General features: G+C 33.4%; 1 protein-coding gene across 3 annotated transcripts in view; it reads right to left on the minus strand.

Annotated features, from left to right (window-relative positions):
* The window catches only part of CENPK (centromere protein K), a 37,666-nt gene that overhangs the window by 5,386 nt on the left and 20,236 nt on the right, over nt 1-12,044 (minus strand). For all 3 annotated transcript variants that reach the window (XM_036847792.1, XM_036847793.1, XM_036847794.1), the window contains 4 exons: nt 11,152-11,198; nt 2,421-2,503; nt 2,232-2,330; nt 1,767-1,893 (listed from right to left, as the gene is read on the minus strand). In XM_036847792.1, coding sequence (XP_036703687.1) covers nt 1,767-1,893; nt 2,232-2,330; nt 2,421-2,503; nt 11,152-11,198 — 356 coding nt within the window. The remainder of the gene's footprint in view (nt 1-1,766; nt 1,894-2,231; nt 2,331-2,420; nt 2,504-11,151; nt 11,199-12,044) is intronic.

Raw genomic sequence — 12,044 nt, forward strand, 5'->3', positions numbered from 1 at the left:
GCTTGAGCCCACTGATACATCCATTATTATTGCTTGACAGAGAGAGAGAGAGAGAGAGGGAGAGAGAAAGTAACCTATCAGTTTGTAATATGTATCAACAGTTCATATACTTCATTTAAAAAAAGTGAGCTTATCCAATATGACTTAAACTCATGGTGGCTTCTGGTAATCAATGCTTTTGTTTAGGAATGTCTCAAACCTCTGGTTCTATTAGTGGAGAACCTTAATAGGTTAAAAAAAAAAAAGTTGAAAAAAAGAGAGACTGGAATCAGAAAATAAATCATTGAGTTATTTTAAGATTATGATCATTCAGAGGTAAGGGATCATGAATTTACTGAAATCGTTAACAGAAGGCCGTCAACAATTTCAGAAATGACTAAGGGGCATAAATAACAATGGATAGAATGGGAGAAATTGTCCATAACAAATGTAAAGCCTACTGATAATTACAAAGAAGACAGGGAAGAATAAATAAACACAGATTATAAGAAAACAAAACTTTTTTCTCCTTTTCCTAGTATGCTCACAGTCATTCAAGAAATATGAACTCAGAAGGTACTACAATAGGTATGCAAGACAGTACAGACACAAAGATGAATTAAACAAACCAAGGAGCTCACAGAGCGTGGTGGGTCAACAGAGAAAGAGACATAAATGATTACTACAAAATCATGTAATAAATGCTAATAAAACGACACCAAAACTTCATTCAATGCATCACACAAAAGATGATGTTTGAGTTGCTTTAAGAAAGAATTTACTATTTTCACCAGATAGGAACTGTTTTGTAACCAGAGGGAATAGAATGTATAAGGCACAAAAAAGTGACAGGTCATTGCATACCTGCTGGAACTGTAGTACTATGGTTGAATGGACTCATGCAAGAGATGGATAAAGAATGGCTGAAAAGGAGGCTAAAGAGATAGACAAAGTCCAGAATATAAATTCATTCCTCTAAGGAGTTTATAGACTTCATCCCAGAGGGAGGCATCAAAAGTTTTATGTTGAAAAATGATTAAAATATGTATATTTTAAAATACATGATTAAATAAATTGTTAAATATGTATATTTTTAGAAAGATTGTTCTGGTCCCAGTTTCAATGCCTATTCCACTTCCACAAGTTCTATTTATTTATACCTATACTATTTTTAAAAAAGGAATTAAAGTGCTTGTTCCCAACCTTCTGTCACTCAATGAAATATTTATTTGCTTTTGTGAAAAAGGTTTATTCCATCATAACTATTATTAAAATAGTCAATAACTTACCTTAACTACAGGTATCTTCTGATTTTAAAAGTTACATATGTTTATCATAGAAAATTTGAAAAACAATGAAAACGAAAACAAAAACAAATCTTACCTACAATCTTAGCCCCAGGCATAAGCACTATTACATTCTTTGGTACAAATTAGACTCACACAATTTAATCATCTGTGTTTTATCTAACAATCAATAATTTGTGAGATTTCATAAGCTCCTTTGATAGTGTTTAATACATTATTTTTAAAAGCTGCATTTTTCCATCAATATGAATACAATGTAAAAAAATGTATTTAATCTTATTTTATTAAATAACTAGGTTGCTTCTAATTTTTCATTAAGTATTATAATGTGACGATGGAATATTTCTGTGCATGTACCTATTTGTGTATGTCTTTGAAGTGTATATTAAACGTAAAAATTTATCAGAAAATTTACCTTTGAACCTCTCTAAAACAATTTCATATGTGAATATCTACATGAATGTCTTCTCTAAAACTTACCTTTTTCTTTTTAACATTTCTATCAGGCAGAGGAAAATGGTCTTCTAGAAACTCACCCAAGGTAACCAAGAGTTTCTCCTTATATTCTTTTATATCACGCATTTTCGTTTTCAGCTCATTAAAGAGTCTAAAAGATTTTTTTTTAAATTTAAGAGAATTAATTTGCTGATAAAATACTTAAGTATATATAACTGGTTACTCATAAAATTAATCAAAAACTTTGTTCAAACTTCATTGCTCAAAATAACTAGCTTTATGAGATAAATAGTCTCTATTTAACATGTAGGAAAACTAAAAGTCAAATTATTCATAAAAGATTAGGTAACTTAACAATTGGCAAAAGTCAGGGTAAGACTCACAATTTCTGGTAAAATTTACCTTCTTTTCATCTATGTATTTCATGTAACATAAAAAAGGAAATAATTTCTGCTATTATGAAAACCTAGAACACAAAATCAATAATACCTTGATTCAGAAAATGTCACAACCTGCTGTTTCAAATCATTGTGTAGTACATTAAGAGATTCCAATATCTGTTGCTGTTCATCCAACCATTTTTGCTCCCTTTAAACATGGAAAAACAAAACAGTATTCAAATAAAACATTAATGCCAATTCAATATATATCAATGATTAATAGTAATTATAAATATACCTTTCTAAGTCTTCCTTTAACTTTTCATTCTTTGACTGAATAGTAGATAGTGCCAATTCAAGATCATGTGTCAATTTTTGGAACTAGAACAAAATAATTAAAATTAATTGGTTAGTCTTTACTCCTGTAAATAGTGATAATTCTGAATGAGTGAAATTTACATACTAGGGTATATATTCAGAAATCAACAGCAAAAAAAAGCCTAGCAAAAAATCTTTGAAAGGGAAATTATACAGCAGGTACTAAGTTCTTTGTAATATTTCATTGTTAAATTTAAAAATATAAGGGGTTTTGAGCAATAATTTTTAATTTCATACTGAAAGGCAATTTAATGGTGAATTTTCAGTAACCAGGCAGATTAGGTCTCTTTTCTAAGGAGACTATACAAAACAGACACAAATGAATATCACTCATTCAACAAATATTTATTGATCAGTTGTTGACCACCAGGCATTGATGAAGGAGTCAGGGATGCAAAGATGAACAGAACAAAGAGGCAAATCCAAACAAAGAAACAAACTTGTAACTCCAGAGAGGGATAAATACCATAAAGTAAAAATAGGTCAAAACGAGAGTATAGAAATGAGGAGCAGGGATGGCTCTTTTAGGTAGGTAGTATGACATGGAAAGACCTTTCTCATCAGGTTAACTAACAGTTTAGCAACAGAGAAAGACAGCAAAAGATAAGCCATGTCACCATCTAGCAAAAGAATGTTCTAGGCAAAGGGAATTTTAAGTACAAAGGCCCTGAGGCAGAAGTATGAGGTATCTGAGGAACATATAAGAAGACTGTGTGGCTACAGGGGATTACAATAAACTAAACTTTTTCTAGTATCCTTTTGTTTCTAGAACACATTAGCTAGTGTTCCATTCTCCTGATATTAAGGGTATCCATTAGCTTCTTATAAATCTAAATCAGTAATAATATAAAATTGTATATTATAAACCTTAGAGCAACCATGAAAAAAAAAGAAGAGATATACCTAATAAGCTAATAATGTAAATAAAATGCATTTATTTTGAAAAATACACAATTAATCCAGGAAAGTGGGAAGAGAGGAGAATAGGAACAGAGAAAATGTAGGACAAATACGAAAGAAAAATCAAGTATGTACATTTTAATGCAACCATAATGATATTACATTAAATATGATCCAATAATGGAATTAAGTTAATAAGTTATTTGTAGTGAGGTGGATACACCTAGAGTCTGTCATACAGAGTGAAGTAAGTCAGAAAGAGAAAAACTAATACTGTACGCTAACGCATATATATAGAATCTAGAAAAATGATGAACCTAGTGGCAGGGCAGGAATAAAGATGCAGACATCGAGAACGGGCTTGAGGACACAGAAGGGAAGGGGAGGCTGGGATGTAGTGAGAGAGTAGCACTGACATACATACACTACCAAATGTAAAATGGATGGCTGGTGGGAAGCTGCTGCATAGCACGGGGAGATCAGCTTGGTGCTCTGTGACCACCTAGAGGGGTGGGATAGAGAGGGTGGAAGGGAGGCTCAAGAGGGAGGGGATATGGGGATATGTGTGTGCATACAGATGATTCACTTTGTTGTAAGGCAGAAACTAACAAACACAACATTGTGAAGCAATTATACTCCAATAAAGATGTATGAAAAAAAAAAAAGAGCTAGGTAACTTGCCTGAGGTTTCACAAATAAAAAGTGTCAGAGCCCATACTTAAAAAAAAAGAAATAGTTCAGTATATAAATTGCAATTCACTATAATAACTGCACCAATAAAACTTTTAAAAAGTTCAAAAAAAATAATCAACCATAGAAATGTACCTGGAAAAATGTGCAAATATTTGGATACTAAAAACACACTTCTAAATAATTCATGGGCCAAAGATGCAATCAGCAGGAAAATAAGAAATTACTATGAACTGTCTGAAAATGAAAAGATTAAATTTTCTGTAATAAAGCAAAAGAAGTACTCAGATGAAAATTTACACCACTAAAAACCTGTATTAGAAAAAAGAAAGCTCTCAAATTAATGACCTCAGCTTCCACCACAAGAAACTAGAAAAAGAGCAAATAAAACCAAAAGTAAGCTGAAGAAAAAATAATGGTAAAAATTTTAAATCAATGAAATAGAAAAACAAAAAGAAAAACAGGGAAAAATCAATGAAACCCAAAGCTAATTCTTTGAGAAGATCAATAAAATTACCCAGACTAATTAAAGGAGAAAAAAAGGACACAAATTACCAACATCAGGAATAAGAGAGGGAGCGTTGCTACAAACATTAAAATAGTAATGGGGAAATGCTATGAACAATTTTCTGTCAATAAATTTGACAAACTAGATGAGACAAACTCTTTGAAAGTCACAAACTACCAAGGTTCATTCAGAGAAAGATAACCTGACTAGCCATAAAGAAACTGAATATTTAGTTTAACATTTTCCCACCAAAAAAATTCTAACCTCAGACGACTTCACCTATAAATTCTAAGAAACATTTAACGAATAAATAATACTGATTCTATACAAGCTCTTTTGAAGAAAGAATACTTCTGAAATCATTCTATGAGCTTGGTATTACCCTGATACCAAAGCCTGAAAAAGATGTCACCAAAAAAGGAAACCACACACCAATATCTCTCAAAAACATAGACACAGGGCTTCCCTGGTGGCGCAGTGGTTGAGAATCTGCCTGCCAATGCAGGGGACACAGGTTCGAGCCCTGGTCTGGGAAGATCCCACGTGCCGCGGAGCAGCTGGGCCCGTGAGCCACAATTACTGAGCCTGCGCGTCTGGAGCCTGTGCTCCGCAACACGAGAGGCCGCGATAGTGAGAGGCCCATGCACCGCGATGAAGAGTGGCCCCCGCTTGCCACAACTAGAGAAAGCCCTCGCACAGAAACGAAGACCCAACACAGCCATAAATAAATAAATAAATACTTAAAAAAAATATAGACACAAAAATCTTAATAAAATTTTAGCAAATTAAATCCATCAATAAATAAAAAAGATTAATACATTATAGCAATGTGGGGTTTATCTTAGGAATCAAGTTAAACAGTTGAAATCAGTGAATTTAGAAATAAGTGACAAAATTCAATATTAATTCATGATTTGAAAAATTCTTCATAAATTCTAATAAAAGGTAATTTTCTCAACTTTATTAATGGCATCTATGAAAAACCTACTGCTAACATCGCACTTAATGGTCAAAGAGTGAATGCTATCCACTAAGATCAGGAACAAGGCAAAAATGTCCGTTCTCCCCACTTTTATTCAATACATTACTAAATATTCTAGGACAGTACAATAAGCCAAGAAAAAGAAATAAAAAGCATCCAGATGGAAAGAAATAAGTAAAACTGCCTTTGATCTCAGATGACGTGACTAGCTATGTAGAAAATCTTACAGAGGACTTCCTTGGTGTTCCAGTGGTGTAGACTCTGTGCTCCCAGTGCAGGGGTCCTGGATTTGATCCCTGGTCAGGGAACTAGATCCCACATGCATACTGCAACTAAGAGTTTGCCTGCCACAACTAAAGACCCCATGCAGCCAAATAAATTTAAAAATTAATAAATAAATAAATTAATTAAATATAAAAGAAAATTCTACATAATCTACAAAAAAGCTACTAGAATAAAGGGGTTTATCATGTTCACTAGATACAAGATCGACATATAAATATTAATTGTATTTGAATGTACCAGCAATAAATAATTGGAAATTGAAATTTTAAAAAAGAATACCATTTTAATAGCACCAAAAATATGAAATACTAAAGGGATGAATCTGACAAACATATACAAGACCTGCACACATCTTTTTTCTTTCTTTTTTTTTTGCCCGCACCTTGTGGCACGCAGGATCTTAGTTCCCCGACCAGGGATTGAACCTGTGCCCACTGCAGTGGAAGCGCAGAGTCTTAACCACTGGACTGACAGGGAAGTCCCTCAAGACCTGCACACTTCTATCACAATTTATAAAGTCTTTTTTTGAATCATGAATTAATATGGAATTTTGTCACTTATTCTTTCTGAATTTATTGAAATGATAAAATGCTTTTTTTTCTTTTTTAGTCTGTTGATATAGTGAATTACAAAACATTGGTGAGATAAATTTTTTAAATAACAAATAAATGGAGCCCTAAATAAATGCAGAGACCATATAGTGCTCATGGGTCTGGACTGAGACTCAATATGTCTCTTCTCCTCAATTTGAACTATAGATTCAGGGCAATCTCAGTCAAAATTCCAGTAAGCTTCTTTATGGGATAGAATGACAAGCCAACTCTAATTTATATGAAAATATGAAACAATTTTGGTAAAAAACAAAGTTAGAGAACTCATACTACTTAATTTCAAGACATTACAAAGCTTCACTAAACAAACCAACACAGTATTGGCCTAAAGACAGAAATACAGAACAAAGGAAAAGATATATCCACCACATAGGATGGAGAACAAATGGAGAGTCTAGAAATAGATCCACACATATATGATCAATTAATTTTCAACATATATGCAAAGGAAATTCAAAAGAAAAAGATAGTTTTTTCAACAATTTATGTTAGAATAATTAGTATCTACATAAAAAAAAGAACCTTTATCAATAACTCATTCCACATGCAAACGTTATTCTAAAATGGATCATAGATCTAAATGTGAAACCTAAAATATTAAAATTTCTAAAAAAAAAAAAAAAAAGGCAAGAAAGTCTTTGTGACCTTAAGTTGGACAAGTATTTCTTATATTTGAGCACAAACCTTAAAACAGGGGTCCCCAATCCCCGGGCTGTGGACAGGAACTGCACAGCAGGAGGTGAGCGGTGGGTGAGCAAGCAAAGCTTCCTTCTTTGCCACTCTCCATCGCTCCCCAATGCTCACATTACCATCCCACCCCCAACCCCGGTCTGTGGAAAAATTGTCTTCCACGAAACTGGTCCCTGGTGCCAAAAAGGTTGGGGACTGCTGCCTTAAAATAAAACTTGATAAAATAGAGTTAATCAAATTAGGAAGATATTATTTTATTAAATTCTCTTTGTTCCCTGAATTGCCTCTATTTTCTTAAGAGTCATCTTCATCGATTGTTTTGGGTTTCCGCCTTTCCATTTGGAGGCATTTCACAAATGTCAATGATCATCGGCTGGCCATTCAACATTTTCTTTTAATTGAAGTATAGTTGACATACAATACCGTATGTTACAGATGTAAAATATAGTGATTCACAATTTTTAAAGATTATATTCCATTTATAATTATTATAAAATATCGGCTACATTCCCTATGTTGTACAATATATCCTTATAGCTTCCCCCCAACTGCCCCCCACCGCATCGCACTGCATGCAGGATCCTAGTTCCCCAATCAGGGATCAAACCCACATCCCTCTGCAGTGGAAGTGCAGAGTCTTAACCACAGGACTGCCAGGGAAGTCCCCTTATAGCTTATTTTATACATAACAGTTTGTACCTCATAATCCCCTACCCCTATATTGCCCTTCCCCTTTCCCTCTCCCCACTGATAACTGCTAGTTTGTTGTCTATATCTCTGAGTCTGTTTCTTTTTTGTTATATTCACTAGTTTTTTGTATATTTTTTATTTAGTTTTATTTTTAAAGGTTATACTTCATTTATAGTTATTATAAAATATTGACCATATTCCCTCTGTTGTATAATATATCCTTGTAGATTATTTTGTACCTAATAGTTTGTATCTCTTAATTCCCTACCCCTATATTGCCCCTCCCCGCTGCCCTTTCTCCACTGGTAACCACTAGTTTGTTCTCTGTATCTGTGAGTCTGCTTTTTTGTGATATTCACTAGTTTGTTGTATATTTTTAGATCCCACATATAAGTGATATCATACAGTATTTGTCTTTCTCTGCCAGACTTCTTTCACTTAGCATAATGCTCTTCAAGTCCATCCACGTTGCTGTAAACAGCAAAACTGCATTCTTTTTTATGCTTCAGTAGTATTCCATTACATATATACACCACATCTTCCTTATCCATTCATGTGTTGATGGACACTTAGGTTGCTTCCATATCTTGGCAACTGTAAATAATGCTACTATGAACAATGAGGTGCATGTATCTTTTTGAATTAGTGGTTTTTTTTTTTTGATATATACCCAGCAGAGGGATTTATGGGTAATATGGCAGTTCTATTTTTAGTTTTTTGAGAAAACTCCATACTGTTTTCCACAGAGGCTGCACCAATTTACATTCCCAACAGTGTATGAGGGTTCCCTTTTCTCCACATCCTCACCAACACTTGTTATTTGTGTTCTTTTTGACAACAGTCATTCTGACAGGTGTGAGGTGTTACCTCATTGTGGTTTTGACTTGCATTTCCCTGATGATTAGCGATACTGAGACTCTTTTCACGTGCCTATTGGTCATCTGAATGTCCCCTTTGGAAAAATGTCTATTCAGGACTTCTGCCCAGTTTTTAATTGGCTTGTTTTTGTTTTGTTTTGTTTTGTGGGGGCCACACCACATGGCATGCAGGATCTTAGTTCCTTAACCAGAGATTGAACACATGCCCCCTGCAGTGGAAGCATGGAGTCTTAACCACTGGACTGCCAGGAAAGTCCCAGCTTGTTTGTTTTTTGATGTTGAGTTGTGAGTCGTTTATATATGTTGGATATTAACCCCTTATCAGTCATAGCATTTGCAAATGTTTTCTCCCATTCAGTATGTTGTCTTTTCATTTTGTTGATGGTTCCTTTGCTGTGCAAAAGCTTTTAAGTTTAATAAGGTCCCATTTGTATATTTTTGTTTTTACTTCCTTTGTTTGAGAAGACAAATCTAAAAAAATATTGCTATGATTTATGTCAAAGAGTGTTCTGCCTAAGTTTTCTCCTAGGGAATTTATGGTTTCTGGTCTTACACTTATGTCTTTAATCCATCTTTAGTTTTTGTATATGGTGTTAGCGAATGTTCTAATTTCCTTCTTTTACATGTAGCTGTCCAGTTTTCCCAGCACCACTTATTGAAGAGACTGTCTTTTCTCCATTGTAAATTCTTGCCTCCTTTGCTGTAGATTAATTGACCGTAAGTGTGTGGGTTTATTTCTGGGCTCTCTATTCTGTTCTATTGAGTTATGTGTCTGTTTTTGTGCCAGGACCAGACTGTTTTGATTACTGTAGCTTTGCTGCATAGTCTGAAGTCAGGGAGCATGATTCCTCCAGCTCCATTCTTTCTCAAGATTGTTTTGGCTATTGGGGGTCTTTTGTGTTTCCATACAAATTTTAAGATTTTTTTTGTTCTAGTTCTGTGAAAAATGCCATTGGTATTTTGATAGGGATTGCACTAAATCTGTAGATTGCCTTGGGAAGTTATGGCCATTTTAACAATATTAATTCTTCCAATCTAAGAACATGGTATATCTTTTTCATCTGTTTGTGTCACCTTCAATTACTTTCATCAGTGTCTTACAGTTTTCTGATTACAGGTCTTTTACCTCCTTAGGTGGCTTTATTCCTAGGTTTCTTTTTGATGCAATGGTAAATGGAATTGTTTCCTTAATTTCTCTTTCTGGTAGTTCATTGTTAGTGTATAGAAATGCAACATATTTCTGTATATTAATTTTGTATCCTGAAACTTAACCAAATTCGTTGATGAATTCTAGCAGTTTTCTGGTAGTGTCTTTAGGATTTTCTATGTATAGAATCATGTCATCTGAAAACAGTGACAGTTTTACTTCTTCCTTTCTAATTTGGATTCCTTCTATTTCTTTTTCTTGTCTGATGGCTGTGGCTAGGACCTCCAACACTATGTTGAATAAAAGTTGGTATTCTCATTTAAAGCTCAAAAACAAACTTTGTTTATAAATGGCTTTTTGATGGATGGCCATCCTGCTTTTCACTGGGAATCCCCATATATTAATACTTATAGACCTTTTTTCTCAGGCCATTTAGATTTTCCAGAGATTATTTTATCTCCAGTCTGAAGCTACTTTTATACCATACTGTAGGACCCCTGGAGATAGATCAAGGGAAGAAGCTGGTACTTCACCACACAGTATAAAAATGTTAACTTGAACTTTCTGACTTTTGACCTCACACCACCCCTACTAAACACCCAACTTGGTGTGCTGAGTCCAAAGCCTCAATAGTTTAATGTCTCCACACCATATACCTCCAGTTTTTAGGTGTGTGGGTAAAAGTTAGCCTCTTGATTGCAAAAGAGAGAGGGAGAAGGTCTAGTAGTCTGTTCTTACTTTAAAAAAATCTCCTTGTTTTTAGCTCCACACTTGAACCCTGAATTTTGAAGTACGAGGTTCCTTCAAATTCAAAGCCTTTCTCTTAAGTTCTGTAGGGCAGATAATCTCTCTCGTCGTTACTTCTGTCTCTTGGAACACAGATACTTATCTATTTCCATGCTCTACAACCTTGTTTAAAATTCTTCTTTGCCTCTATCTTCTCTCCTATACTTTGATCTAATAAACTGACACTTTAAAAAATCTTTATTGACATTTATGTTAAGTGTTGAGGACAGATATACATGTATGATCATTTAGCTATGTTTAACCTTTTTGCTGTTATTATGAAGAGTTTAATCAACTAAAAATTAAGTACAAGAGTAAGTTTTACATATTTAATTCAAAATTCAAATCATCTAAAATATCCTGTTCAATAAAACATAATTAATACAGTTTTAAAGTGGTTTCATCTTACTCGTTATGGCATGAGCTTATCCAAAACACTTCTAGTTATAAGTTATTTTGGATTACTATAAATTCAGTAACTTACCTCTTCTTTTCCTAATGTTACCAGAACTTCTTCATTCAGTGGAATCACTACAGGAACAAAACAAATCAAAATTATACATATGCTTAGTTAACTCTCAAAAATCAAGAATTTGATTTCGTGGTTTCTGAGATACCCCTTTCCCTTTCCATTTATATATTACAGAACTTTTTATGAGATGTGTACAGTTTTTATGAAATTTTTAAATTTAACATCCTTATATAGCCAACTTATATATCATTTTAGACAAATGTGATATTTATGCATTTTATTTTCAGTGTCTTTTTCTTTTCTCATTTTATTTTCCCAATCCATCAAAAACAAAATTAATAATCTACAGTGTGTTCCTTAAATATTTGTGTGGTTACATGATTCTATGCATACATATATACATATTTGTACATATACATGCAAGTGTTATTAATTTTGTTATTGCTGGTTTTACAAGAATGAGATAATATCATACACATTATTCTTATTTTCACCCAAAAAAAACCCCATGGAAATCCTGTATATTCATCTGGTGTAAGTCTAATTCATAATTTTAAATCACTGCATAATATTCCGCAGGGTAAATACACCAAATGTGTTCAGGGATTTCACTACTGATTAAGCATTGACTTTGTGTCTAGTTTTTAGCCTCAAAAAACAACGACACAGGAAGCATTCTTTTATTTATGTCTTTATATATTGGTGCTCTCATTCCTGTGGGATAGATTCTCAGAAAGTGAATTTCATAGAAGGAAATGTGTATTTTGAATTTTAAAACAGGATGCTAGATTCTTTTTTTTAATTTTTCTAGAAGCAATGAACAAAAAACAGCAAAAGATACTATAAACTCTTCTAAAATTTTTGCCAGTCTAATGAGTATAAACTAATATTCCTTAATTAATTTA

This window comes from Balaenoptera musculus, chromosome 3 (assembly GCF_009873245.2).
Source record: "Balaenoptera musculus isolate JJ_BM4_2016_0621 chromosome 3, mBalMus1.pri.v3, whole genome shotgun sequence".
Lineage (NCBI taxonomy): Eukaryota > Metazoa > Chordata > Mammalia > Artiodactyla > Balaenopteridae > Balaenoptera > Balaenoptera musculus.